Raw genomic sequence first — 25,317 nt, 5'->3', positions numbered from 1 at the left:
TAAGTTTGTTACACATTCGTCGAATATTACTCTAAAATATATTAGTAATACTATGTCAACCAATTAATTTTGCTGAGCATAAAAAAATCTAGTAAAATTAGAATAACATACATATATAATATTTTGTACATTTCTATTTTTATTTTGCAACTCCAAGATTTGGATGTATAATTGTATGGTGTAGTACTAGTGAATACTCACGTTTTAGTACTAAATATTAATTGAAGTTTATCAACGGCAATATAATCTAAAGCTAGTTCGGCCTAACAATTGAGTAGGGTAGGTATAATGAAGTTCCTTTCTACTTAGAGAGACAATTGCGAATTTACCAAATGGAACTCACGAAATTGAACACAAAAGTCGTCGATGGCACTAGAGATAGAGACAATGCAATGGTCGTCATTAGTAATTGATCGCGGGTGAGGAACAAAAATGAACCTCGACCCTTATGGTAAGAGTGGAGCTACCGCATTGTGAGACCAACGCAACTCCAAATGCCGAATTTAATGAAGTTTTCTATCTATTATGGATCAACAGTGGGATCGATTGATATCCACTTGGATACGTAATTGTATAGAGATTTAGTCATGTAGGGATTAAAGTTATTTCATTTTTTCTGATGCGCTATCTTTATAAAATTATTCATGTTTTATATTGTATTCTATTTTATGATGTTTAAATTATTTGTTATTATTGGAGAAACTCATTACTCGAAATTAAAAGGAGAGGCCCAAACCATATTAGTAAAGATTGTGGGCTGTGGTAACTCTGGCCCAAACTACATTAATAATTTGATTGTGTGCAAATATTATAAAGTGATAAAATTCAAAACTATATACCCAAATGGATCAATTACAACCAAGTAATTTCATTATCACTCTTTGCTACTGTCTACAATCAAGTACTAAACTTTTGAAGAAAATTTTGAATCCATTTTCTTGTTAATCATGTCAAGAGTTGACAAAGTGATGAAATCACTATCTATATTTTCATCTTTGTTTTTCTTCAGGTAGTTGGCCGGGAACCGCCCCGTTAGCACCTCCAGTATCAGGATCCCCAGCCTCCACACGTCCGTCTTCCGCGTCACCCTGTTGATCACAGGGGCCAGCGCGTAGTCTGAGACTACTGCCTCGAACGAGCCATCCAGCAGCACGTTCGAGGACTTCAGGTGGCCGTGGGGGAGCGCGAGCGACGGGAACTCTGCATACAGATGCGCGAGCCCCCTCGCCACGCCCTTCACGATTCTCAAGCGAGTCGGCCAGTCCAACCCGGGTTGGTCCGGTTTTCTTTTCCCTGTTTCGAGAAACAGAGTAAGTAAAATACATAAAATTTAAATAACCAAACCGAATCAAAGTCACCTTCACGTACCGTGGAGGTGGCTAGCCAAGCTGCCATTTTCGACGAAATCGCTAATCAAAAGCTTTTCCTCTTTCTTATAAATAGAAAGCCACCAACGGCAGCAGAATCGGGTGCGTCACCCGCCCTAATTTCTTCATATGGTAATAAAAATCCTCTTTTCCGACATTAGACATCTGTTTGAACCTTCTCACAACGTAGGGCTTTCCGGTGAGAAGCAGAGCTTTGTAAGAAGATCCGAAGCTTCCGCTTCCCAAAACCTCTGCGGCGGCTTTCAGCAGATCTTCGAGCTCGAATCTCTCTCTCCCGCTCCTCACGAATTGAATCTTCCCTTGCTCCTCTGTTTTGTTGTGAATTGCATTGATATTCTCTGTTTTTGTAGCTTCGTTTTTGAATTGGTTCACTGATTTCTGGTATCTCAGCGGCCGTGTTCGTCGGCGGCGCCATAGGAGGAGGAGGATGGAGATCAAGGCGGCGGCGGATGTGGCGGCGATGAATGCGGTTTTCTTGTACCATATCTTCGGGCATGGAGAGAGAGGAGCGCCGCATAGGCCGAGGTTGCCTGTTTGTTGACAAACAAGATTTCAAATAAATTCACAAAAAATCAGTTTTTATTGTTATTCTAGCGGGAGATAAAATCAAATTTTTTTTTCTCACAATTGAAAACATAAAACATTGTTAAACCCTTCCAAAAATACTACTACTATACTAGTTGTTGTAAGCACATACTCAACTATTGTATGTTTATGATGCATGATTGAATAAGTTGACCTCTATTGCATTATTTCCTACTTCAACCTGCATCCCATTTCACTTCAATATTCCCTCCTCACTTTACAGCCATTTCTTGCTAGACCATGCAACTCTCATCAAAATGATGCATAGCACATTTACAACAAAGACTATAAATTCAATTCAAACCTATGCTATCCACGTGTCATATCATCATGTCCCACATGCCCACAACTTAAAAAAACTTTTTAAATTCAAAAAATTACATAATTTAAATAAAATTATAGATTAAAGTTGGGAAGCCACCCTAAATCCGATTTGTTTTTGCCACGTGGAGCTACCTTATAGGCTATTCATACGCCATGTGCGGGCCACTATGCAGTCCGCACAGCGGCTCGTCCTGGCCCAAGAACTGAAAAAAAATAACAGAAAACATGCTTGCTTCCTCATAGCTCAGGACGTCGGGGATGGCGCCGCGAAGCCTATTATTCGAAAAATTCGCAACCAAACTGATGGGGTGCGTACTAAACAAGCCCGACAGCAATGACGGCCCATCAGCCCAAAGCCCAAGGAAGAGTATGAGTTCGGCATTACCAAAGAGTTCGGCCTCAGCCTACAGCTCGGTAAAAGCCGACCAATCAAGCTCTGCGAGTTCGGCATTACCAAAGAGTTCGGCCTCAGCCTACAGCTCGGTAAAAGCCAACCAAGCTCTGCTCTCAGGTCGGCATCAAGCTCTACTCTCAGATCGGCAACCAAAGCAGTTCGGTCTCAGTTTTCGACCGAACAAGGAGTTAGTGGACCCATGCAGGATTTCCACAACTTCCAACACACCCACTACCACGTGGCGTCAACTCAGGCCACGATCTTAGGCCATGACCTACACGACCTCCACGACCTAGAGTGATGATGTAAGCCACGATCTTAGTTCAATGTATAAATAGGACTTAGATCTGATAGAAAGGGGTTAGAAGCTCTCTAGAGAAAAATACCATATAGCAAATAGCAAGTTTGTATTTGTAAGCTGTAGAAAACAGATCAAGCAATACAATCTTGCCCTCCCTTCTTCCCGTGGACGTAGATTTACTTCAGTAAATCGAACCACGTAAATCCATTGTGTGTTGATCTACATTTATTTTGTGCAGCCCGATTTGAACGAGGCTGTCAAGCTGTTTTTGGCTGAAAAGCAGGAGGAATTCTTAACCTTCCTGCAGAGAAGCCAAAAGCAGCCGGAGGCGAAAACGGCGGATTCTCCCTCTCCCTCCATACGAGACAGTCACTACCGCAGTAGTGTCATGTCTTCCAGAAGAAAGAATCCTCGGTACCGGAATCACAGGAGAACTCCATCTCCTCCATACCGAAGAAATGTCGGGTTCGCCATGTACGGAGCATTGAGGACTCCGTTCTCGGACGATATTACCCGAACTTCCCTACCACAGAACTACCGAACTCCGTCGATAACCTATGACGGACTCGTGGATCCTCATGATTTCTTGGGACGCTATCAATATAACATGGCGAACCAGGGTCTCAACGAGGTCCACATGTGCAAGCTGTTTCCCGAACTGCTTATCGGGAACGCAAGAAGGTGGTTCGATAGCCTCCCCCAAGGCAGCATTAGATCCTACCGAGATCTAATGGATGCTTTCCACAGGAGGTTCTTTCAGAAAGCGGAAGCCCGGATTACTTCGGCTCAGCTGCTTTCTATACGTCAAGGTCGCGACGAAAAGATCAGCGACTTCCTGACGAGATTCCATAAGGAATGCCTACAAGTAGATAATCTCAATGATCTACTTGTCATTTCGGCATTCCAAAATGGAATCCTGCCCGGAGCTCTCTACAGAAAGCTCGTGGAATGCAGTCCGCAAACAGCTCAAGAGATGTGGGACATTGCGGACAAGTTTTCTCGTGCCGATGAGGCAGACCGTCGAAAACGGTCTTTAGACAGCTCATCTAGAGAAGACAAAAAGAAGCCCGATCATAGCGATCAGAGGCTTCCTCGCCGAACACCTTCCCCACCAAAGGAGAGATAGCGGTCATCCGAGGTGATCGAAAAAAGAGCAAGTGTGTTCGCAGATTGCGCTTAAAAGTGCCGAGCAATCAGTTCGGCACCATCAAGCATAGCAATCACAGCAGCCGGAGTCAGAGGCAGGCGGAATGACCGAAGTCACACCGGAGCCGAACTCGATGGTGTACGGCACTGAAGCCGTGATTCCGGTTTAGATTGGCATACCCAGTCCCCGAACTCAATTTCTCCTCAGAAATGAATGGTGACGGACTGAGAGCCGAACTAGATCTTGCCGAAGAAAGAAGAGAATTGGCCTGCATAAAAGCAGCCAAGTACAAGGAGCAAGTAGCCCGGTATTACAACCAAAGGGTGAAGAAGCTGCAATTTCAAGTGGGAGATCTCGTCTTGAGAAACAATGAAGTAAGCCGAGCAGAAAAGCTGGGCGAACTCGAACCCACATGGGAAGGTCCATATCGGGTGTCAGAAGTCCTCGACAAAGGGTCTTACAAATTGGCTCACATGTCAGGAGAACAGGTACCCCGAACATGGCACATTTCCAACCTCAAGAAGTTTCATTTGTAAGAGACAGTCCGGTCAGTCAGTCTTGAGTCCTGTCCGGTCAATGTGCTTTATTTGGTTTGCTTGATCTTTGTTTCTCTATGTGCTTTTTATTTGCCTCTATGCGTTTTGTCTATGTGTTTTGTCTGTCTCTGTGCGTGTCGTCTCTTACAAATGTTACTGAGGTATCTTGTTCTTCGAAGGCTGATCCCCTTCTTAGAACATATACAAGCACACGATTGTGAGTCAAAGCTTCTACAGAAGATACAAGACCACAATTCAGCTTAAACAAGCAGTTCGTCCGAAACGAGCTGCACAAAGCCAAAGATTGTGTGTCAAAGCTTCTAAAGAGGATACAAGACCACAATTCTGCTTAAAAATCAAGCACTTCGTCTAAAACGAACTGCAACAAAAGTCCGATTCTCGCGATAAAACTTGCCTGAATTAGGACAAGGGAAAGTCCAATCCATGCGATAAAACTCGCCGAATTAGGACGACCAAGTTCGGTCAAAGCAGTTTACCTCATAAGACCGAGGACGACCATGTCTAGTCAAAGAGGTTTACTGCATAAGACCACTTCGGTTAACTGGGAAAGTCCGATCCACGCGATAAAACTCGCCGAATTAGGACAAGGGAAAGTTCGATCCCGGCGACAAAAATCGCCAAATTAGAACACAGACCAAAGACGAGTCCGGTCAAAAGATGTTTATTTCATCAGACCAAAGACGAGTCCGGTCAAAGATGTTTATTTCATCAGACCAAAGACGAGTCCGGTCAAAGATGTTTATTTCATCAGACCAAAGACGAGTCCGGTCAAAGATGTTTATTTCATCAGACCAAAGACGAGTCCGGTCAAAGATGTTTATTTCATCAGACCAAAGACGAGTCCGGTCAAAGATGTTTATTTCATCAGACCAAAGACGAGTCCGGTCAAAGATGTTTATTTCATCAGACCAAAGACAAGTCCGGTCAAAGAAGTTTACTTCATAAGACCGAGGACAAGTACGATGAAATTTTTCGCTAAGCTGTAAATACAGAGTGTTAGAAGCGAAAACAAAATTTCATTTTTCAAATCTTGTTCGGCTCACAACTCCGCTACCCTACGAGATGGCGTTACGCTATTACAAAGGACTATTCTACTGTCCAGGGTTGCTAAAGTTGAGCCATCTATTCACAAAATCCTCGTGAAGCTGAGTTCGGGCGTTCCAGGCAGCCGCAGAATAAGCAGGTCGACGAGATGCTCTAATCGACCTGCCACCTCTTCTCTGAGCCCGGGAAGCCCTAGCACCTCGGCGGCGAAGAGTCTCTTCACGAAGCATTTGCCGATCTTGCTCACTCATAACCACAGCTCTTCTGCGAACTTCAGTCCGTCCTCGACTTGACGTCTCCGGTTGTCCCTGAGTTCGTTGCTGACTTGGAGTAGGGTTTTGAGCAAGTGAATCAGAGGTTTGAGCTGGAGTACTAGCATCTGTTGGCGGGAAATGCCGGAGGAATCTCTCAATTGAGGGACGCCGGGCAAGAACTATGTCGTACCGAGAGGCCCAGCGCCGCAATGATGTCACGACTTGTTGGCAAGCCGAGCTCTCCAGCGCATTGTTCCTCCGGAGTACATTATATTCCTCCCACAGTTCGTCAACTCGACTCTGAACATCTGATATGGTCATTCCCCCGCGCACACGGATGTAATCCTCGTACGCAGTCCTCTCAGCAATGGTCGTATTCAGCTCGGCCTCCAGATCATTCTTATCGGACTCTAAGTCCTTATTATCGGCATCCAGCTTCACTAAACGAGCCAGAAGCTCGTCATTCTTCGTCTGATCGGCTATAGCTCTTCTCTCAGCTTCGTCCAAAGCCGAAGAGTACAGCCGTTTCCAGTGAAGTATCTCCATCTCCTTGGGTACAAAGCAGCTATATTAGTTCGGCAGCTGTACCGAGCAGATAGTAAAATACAACAGGAATAAAGGCGAGTACGAAAAGCTATACGAAGACAAGTGTAGAGAATTTTTCATTCACAACGAAAATTTTTTTACACTAGGGCTTCAAGGCCATTTTACAAGGAAGAAACTAGACTAAGAGAAGGGAGACGAAATCATACTCCGCCAGCTTCGTCTCCGGCTCCTCGGTCTGGTACAGCTCCTTTCTCCTGGGCTACCTCAGCCTCGGCCTCGCCTCCTGCCGGCCTCGCCTCCTGATCGGCCTCCTTCTCCGGATGCCCGGCCCGCTCGACTTCGGCCTCCAGCTCCAGCGGCTCGGCCTCACCCTCTCCGTTGTAAGTCGAAGCGGGTGAAACGGGTCCCACAGAGGCAAAGATAGCCTCCAGGTTCTCGTCCCGATCAGCTCGACAACTCCGGACTCGGTCTGCAGAAAGCAGGACCGAGGATGAAGCGAGCTCCTCAAGGAGCGGCAGATTCTGAAGCCGAGCTGCTATCTCTCGGCTGTACAGAGGCAGCACGACGTCGGCCCCCTGCTCGCCCTTATCGGCAATTAGCCTTACCAGACTACCGACAAAGGCCGAGAACTGGCTGCTCAAAAGAGTTTCTCCGTGTAAACACGGAGACCCTCTCCTTGGGCAACCACGGCGGCAGCATCACTCCGTTTCGTCTGCTCTCGCTGGATGACGAGCTGGTTTTTGGCAAACTGAGCTTCATCCTGGGCCGAAATCCTAGCAGCTCTGGCTTTCTCAAAGTTTGCCTCGGCCTGCTCGGCCCGGTGACAAGCAGCCGCCAATTTCCTCTGCATCTCAGCATAGTCGTTGGACGCTTTGGAGAGTTCGACGGCGACGAGCTTGGAGAGCATATCGTTCCTCTGAAAATGGATAAGGAAAAAAGTCAACAGAGGACACCAAAAATACAGGACAGAAGCCAAGCCAAAGAATCAAGAAGACAATTCACCTCGGCGAAGTCCGTGGGCCATAAAAATGGCTCACAGATATGCTCCGAAGGAGGCGCCAAGACCACGTCTTTCTCTGGCGCTCTCGGGGGCTTCTGGGTCTTCCCCTTCCTACTTGCCGAAGTCGACTCCGGCTTCTTTGGACCCGAAGAGGTCTTTTGCCTCTTCGGATTCTTCTCGGCATCAGGCGCCGAGCTGGTAGCCTTCTCTTTCTCCGGCTCCTCAAGCCCGGAGGACTTTCGGATAGCCTTATTCAGCATGTACACTGCCAAAAAGCAAGAAAGCAAGGTTAGTTTTCGCCGCTAAAGCAGTAAAGCATAAAAGAGAAATCCTCACCCTCGGCCTCTTCGTCCGAAGACGAGATATTGAACACGAGGTCGCCCTTGACGAGCTCAGTTTCCGAATACTGTTTCCTAATCATAGGAATCTTATTGAGCTCGCCCTCGAGCTCGGCCAACGGTTCTAACCGAGGATGGGGAATCACGGACTTCGGCCTTCTCCAAGGAAAGCCCGGAGCCGAAGTCCTATTATAAAAAAAGAAACGGTTTTGCCATTTCGGCCACTTGGTTTTGCAGAAGGCCCTAAAAGGCTGTAAGGGGATCAAGTAAAACCAAGATCCTTTCCTTTTAAACTGGAAAAAATTAAGGATTGCCCTCAGAGACAGATCCTTATTTAGCCTACGCAGTTCGGCAGCAAAAGCCGATAAGTGCCTCCAAGAGTTCGGAGTCACCTGACCTAAAGGGAGTTGAAAAAAATCAAGAAGCTCTACAAAAGGTGGGGGAAGAGGGAAACGAAGCCCGCATTCTAAGCAGGCTTCGTAAACGGTGGTATAACCCTCCGGCGGGTCGTTAGCCCTATGATCATCGTCGGGAACCACCGCCTTCCCCCCGGGAAGAAGATATTTTTCGTGTAGAGATATCACGGTGTCCTTACTCAAGACGCTGTGAAAGTACTCTACGGTCTTCTCCCCGGATTCTTTCCGGCTAGGAGACCCCTTATCCCCTTTCCTACCGCTACCCGACTCCGAAGAAGAAGAAGACATTTTTCTTACTTTTTGAAGGTGAAGAAAGTCTGAAGAAGTTCTTGAAAGCGGAGAGAGAATTTTCGCAAAGGAGATAGAGTGCAGAAGAAGCAGTCGCAAAAGTGCTTCAATGATGAAGAAGGGAAGTATTTATCAGATTCGGCGAAGATTTCAAAATCGTCGCACCGTTTCGAATCCCACCTTTTCAGGATTCAACGGCCGGATTTTACTGTCGCATTTAATGCAGCCACATGCAAGGCACGTCCCCTGACGTCAGCCTCCCCCGTACCTTTATCCAGAATGCCGAAGTGACTCGCTTCGCCGAAGTGATTCACTTCGTCTTTCGGGGGGGGTAGTGATGGGGTGCGTACTAAACAAGCCCGACAGCAATGACGGCCCATCAGCCCAAAGCCCAAGGAAGAGTATGAGTTCGGCATTACCAAAGAGTTCGGCCTCAGCCTACAGCTCGGTAAAAGCCGACCAATCAAGCTCTGCGAGTTCGGCATTACCAAAGAGTTCGGCCTCAGCCTACAGCTCGGTAAAAGCCAACCAAGCTCTGCTCTCAGGTCGGCATCAAGCTCTACTCTCAGATCGGCAACCAAAGCAGTTCGGTCTCAGTTTTCGACCGAACAAGGAGTTAGTGGACCCATGCAGGATTTCCACAACTTCCAACACACCCACTACCACGTGGCGTCAACTCAGGCCACGATCTTAGGCCATGACCTACACGACCTCCACGACCTAGAGTGATGATGTAAGCCACGATCTTAGTTCAATGTATAAATAGGACTTAGATCTGATAGAAAGGGGTTAGAAGCTCTCTAGAGAAAAATACCATATAGCAAATAGCAAGTTTGTATTTGTAAGCTGTAGAAAACAGATCAAGCAATACAATCTTGCCCTCCCTTCTTCCCGTGGACGTAGATTTACTTCAGTAAATCGAACCACGTAAATCCATTGTGTGTTGATCTACATTTATTTTGTGCATTTACAAACATCAGAAATTCGCGGACTCATCACAAACCCTCCTGCCAAAAATCTGGAATCTTCCCTTCAAACTGGTTATTCTGAACCGAGAGATTCGACAACTGCTGCACCCTTATCAAGCTACTCGGAATCTTCCCCACAAAGCCATTGTTTGCCAAATACACCTCTTGTAGCGCCGTCATCCCGATGAAGGCCTTGTCGGGTATGGAACCGCTTAAGTTGTTGTGGCTGAGATAGAGGCGCCTGAGCCTCGTGAGCTTACTTATATCGGCGGGGAAGGGGCCGGAGAAGCTGTTGTTGGCGAGGCTGAGGCTGAAGAGGTTGACGGGGGCGTTGATGGTTCCGGAGAGGCTCATGTTCTCGAGTTGGAGGCCTTTGATGCAGTTGTTTCTGCATATGACGGCGGTCCAGTTGGAGGAGTTGCCGACGCAGAGGGGCGGTGGGACGGTGTCCCAGTTTAGGGTTTGTGTGTTGGTGAGGTTTATTATGAAGTCGAAGATGATGCCTATGTCGTCGGAGGAGGCGGTGGAGGAGAGGAGGAGGATGGAGAGGTAGAGATTGGTGGTGGGAGACATGATCATGTTTGGAAGTTTGGAACTATGTTTAATTTGTTGTTGTAATGAAGGAGGATTGTTGGAGATCAGTGTTATTTATTTATTTATTTATTATTATTATTATTATTATTATTATTATTATTATTTTATGAGAGACATTTGTCATATTTGCCGATGATTCCAACTGTAATGTTGTTGGAGCTTTACTTTTTAGCCTTTTTCATGAACACTAAAGAGATGGAAAACCCAAGAATTGTAATTGTGCGTACATGCATCCACAACGCTAACCACTGAGAAGTTGAATATACATATATTATTGAATCACATTTGAACACTAAGAAAACATCAACTATATATGCGTGTATTGGTCAAGCAGACAAAAGATCCTGGATTTAAGTCCACCATGACATGGCCTTTAAAATTTATGTTTATTTGTCAATTCATAAAAAAAATCACCTATACTATTCATAAGTTCTTACTTTTCTTTTTATTAACCAAAATATGACGCATAAACATCTTAAAACTTGATACTTAGGCACATTGTTATTCACAAAACTACAAAATATATATTTTAGAATAATCTTGAAATTTCATTCTCACCTCAACCACACTCAAGGATGATTTGTGCCACAAATCGAACTAAGCAAAAGAATACCATTCCAAATTACTATATATATAGTACAACAAAATCAGCCTTGAACCATCCCCAAACAATCCAAATCAAGATACATTCCTAACGTAAAATCCTATATTAACTCATTAATCACTCTTACTTACACATACGTGCAAAGTGTGTCTAACTGGAATGTAATAAATGAATCTTACATACGTAGTTATGATTTTAAAAATTGTAAAATTTAGTTGATAAACATTTTAATAGATATAGTTTGAAACACTTGTCGCAATTTTAAAAATATTCACAATAAATGTAATTTAGTAGTACCAATCTAAAAAAAAGTTCTCTACGAAAATTCTAAACATGTCCAAATTCAACTGTAAATATTAACCAAAAATGTCTTCTCTAATAAAAAAATTAATATAGGCATCCTTGTTTGGCTTGTAAGTTTTTTGTATCAAACCAGAGGCATGAGCCTTACATCACCCCTCAATCTTCCTTCTCCCGACGCTCCTTGAGCCGCTGTAAAAATTCATCTGCCTTCTTCACGAAAACCTTATCCGACTCATCAGCGTGTTCCTTTTCCGATGCCCAACATAGTATACCATCTTCTTGCAAAATGCCTTTGTCGTATAGAAAACGCAAAATCTTGGGAAATAGATATGCATATTCAGTTGTAGACTCCAAACACATTTCTTCAAACTTCAGTAGCACCTCTATCTCTTCATCTATACTTGGCAGGTAACACTTCAAAAGCTTTCCCCAAATTTCAATCACAGCATCAGTAATCTGGAATAGTTCATATGCAGAATTATCATGTGGAGTGTCCACGGCATACTTCATCATTGCGTAGAACAAAGCGCTGGCACAATGAGTATAATCCAGATAGTACAACAACCTCAGTGACGTAAATACTGATATTATACGGTCTTCTTCTACATCTTCATGTGTAGCCCTTAGAAAAAGTGCTTCAAAGTTCAACCTCCTTTTCAAAACAGGCATAATCATCTCCACCGTCATCAGAATCGAGTCCCACCTCTCCTGAAGTACTTTCCGCGCTTGATATATCCATTTCAACAGCAGGAATTGGTGCCATTGAATGCCTCCATTCTTCTTCACCAACTGGCCAGATAAAACCAGCCCCGCCAACCTCGGATGCAGCCTGCATTTGCAAGTCAGATACCGATGTGATTTCTACGTTCCCACTAGTATAACCAGCATATAAATATTCAAGCTCTTCATCACTGTCTGAGTCTTGTCTGACAGGCTGTTGGAGTAGAGAAACCTTTAAGTAAGCAGGCACAACAAAATCTTGCCCAATTACGACGTTGAAAGATAGTACGGTGCCAGCTTCAAGAACCACTCCAGACTTCATGGTCACCCCATCACACACTATTGCATGCTTTAGTCTACAGCCATCCTCAATCTTCACCTTATTCCAAATGTAGCATCCATCAATTGAAACATTTGATCCAATTACACAGATTTTCACCAATTACAGAATTGGAAACTTCTGAGTGCTTTCATAGGCGTATTGAACTAGTTATTAGCAAAGCATGATCAAAAACAAAAACAAAAAACATGATAAAAAAAATGGACGCGCACCAGAAATCCGAGTCGGAGAAGATGACTTTCCCGCGGCAGAAACTACGGCGCGGCGGAGGTTATTAATGATTTGATATTTTGGAGTTATGTATTGTAACGACTAACGATTTATTCTACGCCCTTATATACGTTTTGGAGTATACTTGTAATCGAAAGAATAAATATAATCACCCTATAATAACACTCTTTCTTTTAAATGGAAATTTAATAATCGAAAAAAATATTTGGTGTATTTTCTTCCTTCTTTACCAGGTATGACGACATACGGTGAACCAATTAGGGATTTTAGAATATCGCTGTAATATTGTTTCAACTAATTTTTTCCATGATTTAGAATATCTTATTTATTATTTTGTCATATCTTTTGCTAGGGTTTACTTTGATTTTTCAGTTATTATTTCCGTATATGGTTAGGATTGGATTATTTTATAATTGATTTAACTTTTTTAATTTATTGAAGATTTCTTTTATCATGGAGTATATTATCGTATTTGTATAGAATCTTTTATTATTATTATTATTATTATTATTATTATTATTATTATTATTATTATTATTATTATTATTATTATTATTATTATTATCAATAAATTAAATTAAATGTTAATCATCCTTATTTATGTTCCTCTTCTCTCTCCCCCCAAATTCAACTGTAGTATTAACCAAATGTCTTCTCTAATAAAAAAAATAGACATCCTTGGAAATTAGTATTTGATCTTCGAAAAAATATTTACATCTAATTAAACATATCGCTTTAATAAAATTATCCAATTCAAAGCAACACATCATTCTTCGGTAAAGTGGCTTTTTTTGGAAAACCGTCTTTAATATTAAGACCCCAAAATCCTCGTTAGATTGACTGACGCTAATTAAAAGATTTAACATCTTAAATACTCCATCCGTCCCATGTACTTGCATTGTTCCATTTCGGCTAGTCACAAACTACTTATTTTAATCAAACTAAAAGTACGATTTTACTAGTTACAACTGGCAATGTTTAAAAAGAAGCCTATTTTAATTTAGTGTAATTTATGAAATACACATCTATTTTTTGAGCTAAAGACACATGAGGAGTATGATATTATTTTTATCAAAATAGACGATAAAAATAGAGGATTAATGTCAAAAAATTGTGAACATAGCTAGAAATCAAATATTTTTTGAAATAGTTTCAATAATAATTATCTATATATTTCACGATGATTTAAACTCCGATTTATCGGATAGAAGTACACATTTTAATCGTCCAACTCAAAAGCATATAGGTTGCCTCTGATCCCAGCCAGCTAGGTGAAATTAATTATTTAATGATTCACAAAGAAGCCCATTTTTGGATTTACATATCAAAGCAATACACAGAAGTCATCTAGAAATAACAAATAGGGTTTGGATTTACAAAGCTAGCTATTAATTGATGAGATTAAGTTAACTAAATAACTACTACTAAATTCAATGAAATGTGGTTTCACTTCAATTGGAAGCCATTAGATCCAAAATGGAAATCATTAAATCATAAATTAGTAATACTTCTAGTTAAATTCCAACACAACAGTCTTCTAATTAAAATAACCCCATAAATTAAAGGTGTCTGCAAAATGAAAGAGGTTAGTGGACGAGGAAGTATTACGTGTCTACGAAAAATAAACATTAATTTCCTAGGAAATAAAAAAAAATCTTAACAACCGAATAAAACAAAGTTGAAATTGATTTTCCATTATATATCATGTCAACCACACAACATACGACGCACGTGACACGACGCTACCGACTTCTGCAGAATGTCAATTCCTTTCTTTTTCCTTTTTTTTTCTCAGCTGCATTTTCAATTCAACTATAAAATTCACCCCTTCAGTTTCATTCATCACACAAACAAGCATTTCTAGAGAGAGAGAGAGGGAAATCTCAGTTGATTTCTCTCCCTCATCCATTTCCACTGTCGCCTGCTGCAGCAATCCATCATCTTCAGCTCCTGCATTGCCTCCGATTCCACTCGTTACCGCTTAAAACTCAATCTATCTGAATAATCTAAGAAGGAGAAGAAGAAATATGGTGTTCTGGGTTTTCGGGTACGGGTCATTGGTGTGGAACCCGGGATTTGAGTATGATGAGAAAGTGATTGGGTTTATCAAGGAATACAGACGCGTATTCGATCTCGGTATGCTTTGATTTTATTGTTTATTTGGGCAATGGCGGCAGAGGAAATGGGGATGATGTAATGGTGTGGTTTATGTTGAATTTTGTGTGTTTAATGTTGTGAAATTGTTGATTATAGGTGTTTTGGAGTTTATTTGGTGAAAAGGGGTTTTGATGAATTGTTTGTTTGATTGAATGTGATTTTCAGCCTGCATTGATCATAGAGGCACGCCTCAGCACCCTGCTAGAACTTGTACCTTGGAGAAAAGTCAAGGCTCTCTATGTGTAAGTTCATTTCTTCATGTGTGTGTGTGAGAGAGAGAGAGAGCTAGAAATACCTCCAAACAAGTATCCACTCTTCTTGAAAGAGTTTGTTTACTTTCCCATCTTGGTGGCAAGGTTCTTTTTTGTTTGATGTCATTAGCTTCAACAGATTAATGAGACTGCAATTTGATTTCTTTTTGTTGTTTTATTATGACCAAAAACTTCCTTTCACTATGGTCCCTTATGTTGTAGCTTTTTGCACATTGAATCTGTGTTTGTTCTTAATCTAGTGGGGGGCTGCGTATTGCGTTCGTGGAGGGCTGGAGAAAGAAAAGGCAGCAATGGAGGTAAGCTCTCTTTTGATCAACATTGAATCGATCAAATCATTTCCCCTCCTACTTTTGAAGAAAAAAAGTGTCTTGATTTCATCCCTTGTAATCTCAGTATCTGGAAAGAAGAGAGTGTGAGTATGATGAGAAAACACTTGTAGACTTCTACAAGGTGAGTGTGAGTTGGTTGTGTCTCAAGTCTCAACCATTTTGGTGTTTTTGTACCTTTCTAAGGCAAATGTCAGGTTGTTTTTATTGACATGGTTGTTTATGAAACTCTAGGAAGGTGAATCTGAGGTTCCCTTGCTCACTGGAGTCATAGTGTGAGTAATTTGTCCGTTTTTCTTCCTTTCCACTTATGGTGGAAATTTAGTGAGACAATGATAAACCCTGTTGGATCGGATATAGGTTCACTTCCACTCCAGATACGATATCAAACAAGTACTATCTGGGGCCTGCTCCTTTGGAGGAGATGGCAAGGCAGATTGCAACAGCCACTGGACCGTGCGGGGACAACAGGGACTACCTCTTCTCGTTGGAGAAGGCAATGTTCGACATCGGTAAATCTAAAAATTACCGAAAAGGAAAAAGAAGCATTTTCTTTAGTTTTTGACTGATTTATGGGTGGTGTGTAAGGTCATGAAGAAGACTATGTGATCGAGCTAGCGAATGAAGTGAGGAAAGTGCTCGGAATAGTAAGTGTCACGGCCAAGGAGAAGAAGTTGTCAGGTCCTTCCCTCGTTCCTCTGAAGTCGAGCTTGTCGCCTGTGAAACTAGCAACATTGTCGGGGGCAATAGCGATGGATTCTTGAAAGCAGCTGTTGACAGCGGAAAGTTGAAGCTTTGTTTGTCGTAACTACGCTGCTTTCTGCCGATTTAGGTAAGAGTCTATGTTTCCCATCAAATTCAGTTCAGATTATTAACAGAATAAAGCTTCCTTGTTTTGAGGCAAAAGTATCCTTGTTTTTCACTAGAACTCATGTTGTTTTTCCATCATCAAAGCAAAAAAAAATCCACTTTCTTTGTATAATGATACTGGCTATTTTGAATTCTTATGTTTGAGCAGTAATAACTACGAGTATACATATAAATGTTGAAAATGGCCTTGGGTTATAGAAGAAAATAAATTGTGGAGTTGATGAAATTATAGGGGGCTAATATTCTCTAAAAAACAATAGGATGGAATATATTGTTTTCATTATCACAATTACTAATAATGCCTTATTTCACAGCTTCGATAATCAATTAAACGTACAACTAAAAGCACCATAAGAAGCGTAAGTGTGAGACCAAATTCCTTTCTAGAAAGCCAATGAAACAAGAAACTCAGCAAATATATATCACTGATTTTAGAGAAGCAATAATAAGAGAGATACTATATTATCAACACCGCAATGCCATCTTTAGACAAATCTAGCTGTAGCTACGCTGCAGAACAAGTGAAAGGTCCACGCACCAAAAAATATGATAGGTCATTCGCCAATGGCTCAGGATTCGACCATGGGTTCAGGACCGGATGACTCTGGTTGAGATCCGTGGGAGCGGTTTACCGAGTTGAAGAGAATATCCTTGATGACCTGGAATACGACATAGACGATGATAAGTCCCAGATAAAGTCTATTTTGGATCAAAATTAGAATTTGTGTTCATGAAATATAAGAGGATGCTATTCACTACGAGAGGCAATCCGATGGTTGAGAAGATCCGGGGTTGCACGTACCTGTGACATCAATCCGTGAACCTGCTCTACAGTTATCTTGGCACTGTTGCGAGTTATCTTGCTGAGTTGAGATTCTTCCTGCAAACAGGACGGTATAGAGCCACTTTTAAGAAATATTTTGACCCAAGAAGCAGGCATTGTTCAAAAGGGACTATTCCATTGTTAATAAGCATATTGACAACTGAAACCAATTGGATGCGTAAAAAGATTTGAAGCTTGAATTTCATTTTATTTGAATTAATCAAATGAGACCCAGTGGCATTGAGTTAGCAATACAAGTCAGTATCCTCTGTTCCTCCAAGATTTCAACTTTGACAAAAAGCTTAGAAGCTAGGTTGTACCGTACGATTTCAAAGACAACTCAAATGAAAGCACGGAACATACGGTTGTTGACAAAAGGAAAGTGGATAGGGGCTAAGATAGTCTTCTCTCAATCATGAAAGAATGGCGACCATAACTCCCAAGTAGATTGACTTTTTGGGTAAGATAGTTCATTCCAATTTGTCTCCTTACAGACACATTTACAAAGAACGAAAAAAAATCCAGAGATCTCGTGTTTGAAAAAGTCAATAGCATTCGTGAAACTGGTGGAATATGCACTCTGAGATCTTGTGTTTGAAAAAGTCAATAGCATTCGTGAAACTGGTTGAATATGCACTCTTCTACTTAATTATGTGCTAACACCATCATATGATGAATATCAGCCTATAGATCATGTAAGGGGGTTTTTCTGTTTTTGTTCTAAACTAGAACTTAGATTCCGTGTTTGTTCTAGACTTTTTTTTTGTTCCGGGTTTGGGAGAGACGCATGAGGATTATGCGTCTTTCATAGAGACGCATGAGGGACATGCGTCTCTCATTTTTTTCAATTTTTTTTGAACGACGCATGACCGTCATGCGTCTTAGGGAGAGACGCATGAGGGTCATGCGTCTCTAATACATACACTGCAGTAGCATTATTATTCATGCTAGTGTGAAAAGTGGAGCTAGTGTGAAAAGTGGAGCTAGTGGAAATAGTAGCGTGAAAAGTGGGAAAGGTGGCGTGAAAAGTGGGAAAGTGAGAAAGTGGAAAAGTAGGCTAGTAGCATTATTAATACATAGATGAAGCTGTTTTCCTTGGTCTGACTCCCATCGTTCAGCACTGCCATCACAAAATCGTGCGTAATGAGTATATGTAGTATCTCAACCAACAACACAAACATCACATCATCATTTTACTAGGCTTGTAGACCTTGCGTATTACAATATTCATACAATATCTCTCTCCAAAAAATAGCAATCATTACTCAGTGTATGACGGTCATGCGTCTCTCCCTAAGACGCATGACGGTCATGCGTCGTTCAAAAAAATTGAAAAAAATGAGAGACGCATGTCCCTCATGCGTCTCTATGAAAGACGCATAATCCTCATGCGTCTCATTAAAAGGAGAAGCATGAGGGTCATGCGTCTCTCCCAAATCCGGAACAAAAAAAAAGTCTAGAACAAACACGGAATCTAAGTTCTAGTTTAGAACAAAAAAAGAAAAAACCCGTCATGTAAGTCATAAAGAAAAGGTTTGGGAATGAATTATGTGAATTGAAGATTAGGTGTTTTATATGGCAAAAGGACCACGGAAACAGTATGAAACAACATAGTTCTACTATGACTGCGATTCATGAGAATAGTACTGACCTCCTTCTTCCTTTGGGGAGCTGATAACAAGGTTCCATAGCGCGAATGAGACAGATGATTATCAGCTTGCTCTATTTTCTCAGCTGCATAAAATCAGAAGCACAAGTTAATAGCATAAACATCTTGTATGTCCTAAATCCAGGCAATGACAAAAATGATACTAGTAGAAAGGTTCAGTATAAAAAATTACCCAAGTCAGAGATTTGACCAGCAACATAGTCTCCATTACCAAGCAAAGGAGAAGAAGAAAGGGTGTTTACCCAATACTAATTCCATAGTAGATCCAAGAGATGGCAATCAAGAGAAGACTTGAAATAGGTGACATCCAATGCATAGTACTGCAAAAACAAACTTGGTTAGCAGACCTGATTCTGCTTAATGAGCTCCTAAAACAAGACAACACTGTGTCCAGACACTAATGTATTTTCACCTGTTTACAGTGCACACCAAAGTCTTCAATTTTATTCAAGGGGATCGTTTGATATTCAGAGACTGGCTCATCTGGGGGTTTGTAACTTTATACCCTTCTGGATATGTCCTGAATGCACCGATATCTACTTTTCCAGTGGAAATCGTCCTTGTTGGATCAATAACAACTGCAAGAAAGGGCTCCTGGTATTGCTGGTTTAGCATTTGTGTGGTCAGTGGTGACATCAATACTGAAGAGCCAACATCCATAACCAGGATGAGAGTGATACCATCCTACCACATTCTCTTGACTACCAGCCTTTTCCACAAAACACAATTAAATTAAATAAATGTCAGACCAACCAAGGTGAGAAAAGACCCCCAAGGAATGTGTGCAGCAAGTGAATGAAAGAAACATAGTACTCTATATCTAGCAGAAAAGAAGACGATAATGCATTTCGAAGTAAAATGGATGATTGACATAATTAACACACACACACACATCTTCAACTTATTAAACATCAACCAGCAACTTTAAGTTAATATCATAGGTTTATTCATCATGTGAATAATTTCAGGTCAATCACACAATACAAATTTTACTTCAAGTTATGATAGATAAGATAATACTACTACTACACTATCACAATATGCTTAACTTTTTAAATACCGCCACAGCCACATCACTTAAGTTTCTCAAATTCCAACTATTGGAACAGCTAACATAATCAGCACGACAAACTCATCAAATCGATCAAAATCCGTCAATAAAGTCAAAACATAAAACAAAAATCAACCAAAATAATAGCGAAAACAACAAAAAACTGAACAACCTAAACAAATTTAAGGCATTGAGCTAACAAAACAGACCTCCTTCGTGGTCTGCGAATACTCAACCATATACTCATAGGCATCCGCCTGGGCATTAACCCTAGTCTCGGTGCCCTCCACGGGGAGGGCAAAAGCGTCCATGACAATAACGGCATCGCCGTCGGTCTTCCCCTGCATAAGCCCCATGACCTCAATCGTGCCGCCGGAGCGCGCGTGTACGACCATCTTGAGGAGAGCTAGGGAGGAGATCTTCACGCGCTTGAAGTAGTGTGGGTCGTTCGCCCACGGCTTCTCCTGCTGGAACTTCGCCTGCGCCGCCGCGTCGAAATGGAAGATCGCGTCGGAGGAGGAATCGGCGGCGTCGGACGCCGCGAAGACGATGTTGTTCTCCAATTCCCAAGTTTGGCGCGCGATTGCGGAGGAGGAGGAAGGGGAAAAGGGATCCATAGCTGAAGCTTTGAGTGAGAAAATGATTAACTGAGACGCCTCTTTTTTTGGAAAATCGTCTTTATATATACAGTCCCCCAAAATTCTCATTAGATTGATTGACGCTAAATATCGATTAAACGAATTAAATCTTAATCAATTTATTTGTTTGTAGAGCATCAACAACCATACGCACAGTACAATTTTACTAGTGACAATGTTGTGTTTTTATATATTCTTTTGTTGAATAAAAATTGAAAACAAAAATTGGATCATATACACATATGAGAGCATATCGATAACGGTAATTGCTCAACGAAAAAACATCTTGTCGTTGCCAATAATATATTTTTATTAAGGGAGAACCTTAATTTTTGCTAACTAAAAGTTAATTGTGCACATAATGTCGGTTATAAAAGAAGTTGATCACCATAAAATAATCTTTATGTGGTAAAACAACATTCGACCAGACTATTATTAATTATTAAATAGCTCATGTTACCTTTACGATATCTTGCCAACGTACACAATTAACATAGGGAAAAACAATTCATTTCGATACCTGGATTGAAAAAAATAATAGTATAAAAATATGTATAGTCCACATTTAAGAATAATATATGCTCTCTCTACAATGGACATTAGAACTATCCAGTGCTGATTCTTATCATGAACCTTTCAGAGAATAAAAGGAATTGTTTTCAAATTCATTTACCATTAATTTATGAGGAAATGGCTGAGAATATAAAAAATATTCTCCATGAACTCAGAAATCAGTGTAGAAAACAGATACTTTCCAATATTCTAAGAATTATTTTTCAAAGAGTATAAGTAATATTTATGAGTAATTACATTATTTACAAAGATGTTAAATACAATATTGGGCATATTTTTCATGGATAAAATAACCAGAAATTAAAGGTCGTATCCCCGATACCATTATTGGGCATATTAACAGTATATATCAAAATTTATATAAATAAATAAATAAATAATATAGCTATCCTGCTATTTACCCAAATAAACAGAGCATCAGATAAAATGAAACACCATTTTACAGAGGGATTTCACATTCAAACAGATCCCTAATTGAGCAATTATCTCTGTTCTAAGAAAAAACTACAGGCTTTTCATAAATTAACTCGAACGATCTATGGTCCTAAAGTGCAACACCTAGAATATAATCCTAAACCAGCAAACAGTGGGAGATCTATCTCTTGATAGTTACAACATAAACTGCTCTAAAACAGCAAGCGAAGATCCATCATTTACCTTTAGTTCGGCTGCTTCTTCTAGTGGTTCTACCCACTTTTTTTGCTTGCTGCTTCACAGTCATCACAACCTCTGGCTTCTCCTCTGCAGATGGCTGAGTCGTCTCGACTTGTGATTCTTCATTTTGCATGTCCATGCTAATATGAGAACCACTGTTTATGCTATCGGCTTCAGTGAGAAGCTCGCAGTTGGCATCCATGTTGGTGGTACCATTTGTTGGCATGTTCTTGTTGCTTGCAGTATCATTAAGGTTTTCCACGTCGTATTGCTTTGAGTTCTGTGCGCCAACTGCTTCTGGAGGACTGTACAAGAGCGAAGAGTATTCAGTATTCACTGAATGAGCTAATATCAATACACGTGAAGTGGCAAGTCAATTTACTACAGTAAGAGGAGTAACAGACTGCAAAGAAGAACCTGGCTTGAGCTGGTGTGAAACCATTTGTACACGGATTTCCTCCAGGTTCAGCTACCCCGGTTCCTGGAGGTCCACTAATCTTAGCTGCATGTGGATCGGCTAAATACCAAAGCAGAAACAAAATCAGATCTCGTTGCACAAGTCTAATAATATTTCTTAAAATTAAATGCATTCTATGTTTATCTTTTTCTTAAGTTTTCATCAGCTAGTTCAAGGAAGATGTCATTCAATGATCAGATGATATCCATAGATGTATTCCACAAATCCATTTCGCACTTTTTAAATAGCACGCACTAGTATACTAGCACATGTATAATCCGAATATCATGGGTAGAAGAAGAGAAGTCCAAGTACCGAAATGCTGCTGGTCGGCATGAACAGGACTGGTAGGGTGTGAGCGCATAGATGGAGCATGCACGCCATCACTTGGAATTGTTTCTGGATCCTTTAAAACAGACAAAATCATATCTAAGACGCCAGCATAGCAGTTTAAATTCTCATCGTGTGTAGCTACTAACTACCCCAACGAATATGAACTAGAGTTCCATGCATTTGCATAATCAACAAGAAACATAAGACAGTCTTGAGTAGCAGTACCTTATTAATTTCAGAAGCTGAAGCATCTGGATGTGATGATGGTGTTTCACTGCCCTTAGCATCTTGTCTGGATTCTAAAGCTGAAAGAGCCAAAACTGTGAATCAGTGTTTGTAAATATGAAATTATCAAGAAATTGAGATCGTCTACTAGGTGGCAAAACACTAGCTGACATTGCAGAGAATTCAAATCCAACCTACAAGGGCAGGATCAGCATTCACTCCAACATCCATAAAAGCATCTATGGGCTTTGTTTTCCAAAAAGAGTGTGGCTTAAATATTTCTTCTCCCATACCACCAGCTCCCATGGACTCCTCCTTAGTTGCTGCAATTGAAAACGATGAATCATATTTAGCAGGTGGTGTGCGCAGCATATCTGCGACTGCTTTTGAGCGCACTTTCCGCAATTCTTCCTGGATATTCCAGGATTCAGATGCAAGAGAACTCCGTCTCTGAAACACAACAAACAAAAGCAAATGAGTAAGACGCATAACAAATGAAAAGGTTCGCATCAATTGATTGAAATAAGCAACTACAACATTTTGGGCCACATGCATGATGAAACCATACATGTGTTTAATCAAACTTTGGCACAAGACTGCCTCCATCCAGATAATTCAAAAAAGACCTCAAAGTGCGAGATCTGATACAGATGGCATTGACACAAAATATATGGACGCACCAAAAAAATTTCCAAAACTGCACCTGTGATGATGACAAAATATCTTCAGTAACTGAATATGGCGTTCGTTCCTTGAAAAGTTTCATAGTTGTAGTCAATGGGGTTCTCAATTCAATATGCTCTGTTGGAGATGCCCAAGGAGGTCTTTCCTTCATATAAGATCTGGACATATCCACAGGAGAACCAGCTCCAATTTCCATCTGCATTAACAAAGGTCAACAACATTATACACATATCAGGCTTTCTTTACAAGGCAGGGAAACCTTCAGAACTCAAGAAGAAGCAAATGAATTTTTTCAGGCATGCCCCTTATAACTGATGTAAAATATATGTATGGAGAAAACTATGATTGAAACTCCACATTTGAAGAAAAATAACTTTCTCTGATATCTATCATTTTAATTAATGACTAACATGGTCAATTGCAGCAGAGTTAAGATTACAAGTTCCGTGTGCAAACTCTGCCACCGAACTGGACCCCCCTTTCTTCTCTTGGAACCAGTTTCTAGCTTCCTGAACAGCCTTATTGAGTATATACGGATCTTCTTCTGATGAAAAAAAGAGCTGCATAAGTAATTAAATAGACTCAAACTAAGGATTGCCAATAGATATCCTACTGCAATACCATCTGTTTGCCGTGGGGAATTTGCAATTGATCTTTTATCCCCTGTTTCAACCGACCAGTGATTAACTCGTGAATGAAGAACTTTAGTCAGCCTATCACACTCTTCCCTGAATAAAACCAGACATCAATGAAGTTACATCAGAAAGGCAGATGACCTTTTAACTTTCCTGAGTCATGATGCATCTTAAATTTAGCAAAGCCAAATGTCTCAAAGATTCTTCCTCAAGGAAATTACCTTGAAAAATTCTCCTGCATAATGAGCTGCTCGATTAGCCACTTGGTTTCAGATCTCTGCATACTGAGCTGAGACTCTCGTCCATATTCCTTCATTTCTCCTCCAGTCAGTTTCTCCTAACAACGAGGAAGAGCCATATACATAATTGTACAAACCATTCTTTGGCTGAAGTAACTTGTAAACCAAGAATAATTCTATTATGTGTATAGGCTAATACTGAGAAAAACAATTGGCAGCAAATTGCAATAAAATGTTTCTAGGCTGTCTGAGCTATCGTACTACATCTAAACAGAAGACAACCAGTTCAAATTTTAGGATCCATCTTATTCAGTCTCATGTACTGATGTACTAGATGAAGCAGCTAGTTACCTCATCCAATGCATTGACTCCATCACGTGGGCTTTCATACTCATTAATGTTGTCAGCATCATCCTCTGCCAAGTGAGTGAGAAAGAGATTTGAGAAATTACATAAAAGGCAGGAAATGAGGAAATCCAAATCATGTCAGGGCATGCAATGCCTAAGAAAACTACAACTGAACAGAGGTGCATAGTACGAGAAAGCGATTGGAGTGATTGTTAGAGTTTTTGTTTAAACTGAGAGTAGACTTATCACTTCCATTTGATAATCTTCAATGCCATCTGAAAATAAGCTTAACTACTTCAGTGTAATGAATTGTGCTCGGTAATATTATAGTAACTGACTAAACTCCACTCCAGCAAATTGAATAATGAAGACGCTATCAACTACTAGCATCTACCAAATCTTCCATGCACACTATCTAGCTGTGGCTCATCGTAACCCATTTAACATAACTAGGGCTAAAATACTACCACTACAAGCTAGGTACTATATAAAGACCGAAGCAAACGTAATAACGCCTCCTAGAATTAAGAAAAAAATTAACAGCATAGGCGTAATTTACCTAACAAACTACAGCTAATTAGGAAAGTATGCTAAAAATAGCATAACAAACAAAAAAAAACATGGTAAAAAAATTAGCGCGCACCAGAAGCGGAGTCGAAATCTTCGGAAGAGGAGGATTCCGAGTCGGAGAAGATGGCGGAGGAGATGAATTTCCCGGCGCCAGAAGCTAGGGCGCGAGCGGAGGGTATAACGACACCGGTGAACCAATTAGGGCTTTTAGGCGAGGGACTAGGCAGCGGGCGTTCGTACGGCGTGGCGGCGAGGCGCAGCCGCCGACGGTTGGTGACCATTTTTCCGCCGGCGCCGGAGCGAGAATCGGGCACAGACGCCATATGTGGGGGAATTTGGAAGTTTTGAAAATGGAGCGACCGAAATCAGTTTGTTTTCAGCTACATTTAACGAAATAGTTATGATGTCAGTTTTTGTGTTTCTCTCTCCTCCTCTCTCATCTTTATATATG

At 41.0% G+C, this 25,317-nt stretch overlaps 3 protein-coding genes and 2 pseudogenes across 4 annotated transcripts; 1 reads left to right on the top strand and 4 right to left on the bottom strand.

The window, feature by feature from the left end:
• Positions 1-904: 904 nt before the first annotated feature.
• On the bottom strand, positions 905-10,129 carry LOC121744595 (probable LRR receptor-like serine/threonine-protein kinase At4g31250). Its single transcript, XM_042138189.1, has 4 exons — positions 9,586-10,129; positions 1,543-1,918; positions 1,369-1,388; positions 905-1,293 (listed from the first exon to the last, which is right to left on the bottom strand). The coding sequence occupies exons 1-4, from the start codon at positions 10,127-10,129 to the stop codon at positions 905-907; spliced, it is 1,329 nt and encodes a 442-aa protein (XP_041994123.1).
• Positions 10,130-11,207: 1,078 nt separating this feature from the next.
• Positions 11,208-12,093, bottom strand: LOC121744594 (annotated as a pseudogene).
• Positions 12,094-14,122: 2,029 nt separating this feature from the next.
• LOC121746164 (gamma-glutamylcyclotransferase 2-1-like) lies at positions 14,123-16,118 on the top strand. Its single transcript, XM_042140071.1, has 7 exons — positions 14,123-14,478; positions 14,665-14,741; positions 15,011-15,067; positions 15,165-15,221; positions 15,332-15,372; positions 15,458-15,609; positions 15,686-16,118. The coding sequence occupies exons 1-7, from the start codon at positions 14,370-14,372 to the stop codon at positions 15,859-15,861; spliced, it is 669 nt and encodes a 222-aa protein (XP_041996005.1). The 5' UTR covers positions 14,123-14,369; the 3' UTR covers positions 15,862-16,118.
• Positions 16,119-16,193: 75 nt separating this feature from the next.
• On the bottom strand, positions 16,194-20,199 carry LOC121746163 (annotated as a pseudogene).
• A 918-nt stretch (positions 20,200-21,117) lies between these two features.
• On the bottom strand, positions 21,118-25,299 carry LOC121745130 (protein KAKU4-like). Of its 2 annotated transcripts, none has more exons than XM_042138918.1 (11): positions 24,940-25,299; positions 24,300-24,364; positions 23,931-24,046; positions 23,696-23,802; positions 23,485-23,615; positions 23,094-23,270; positions 22,585-22,840; positions 22,391-22,470; positions 22,148-22,238; positions 21,793-21,892; positions 21,118-21,680 (listed from the first exon to the last, which is right to left on the bottom strand). In XM_042138918.1, exons 1-11 carry the CDS (start codon positions 25,187-25,189, stop codon positions 21,371-21,373), a joined length of 1,683 nt encoding a protein of 560 aa, XP_041994852.1. In that variant the 5' UTR covers positions 25,190-25,299; the 3' UTR covers positions 21,118-21,370. The 2 variants fall into 2 exon arrangements, with proteins under 2 accessions (XP_041994852.1, XP_041994851.1); XM_042138917.1 differs by having other exon boundaries at positions 23,485-23,618; positions 24,940-25,298.
• Between the last annotated feature and the right edge of the window lie 18 nt (positions 25,300-25,317).

The sequence above is a fragment of the Salvia splendens genome, chromosome 8, assembly GCF_004379255.2.
Source record: "Salvia splendens isolate huo1 chromosome 8, SspV2, whole genome shotgun sequence".
NCBI classification, from domain to species: domain Eukaryota; kingdom Viridiplantae; phylum Streptophyta; class Magnoliopsida; order Lamiales; family Lamiaceae; genus Salvia; species Salvia splendens.
Note: the sequence above shows the minus strand (reverse complement) of the source record. Positions and strands in the feature narration are given on the sequence as shown.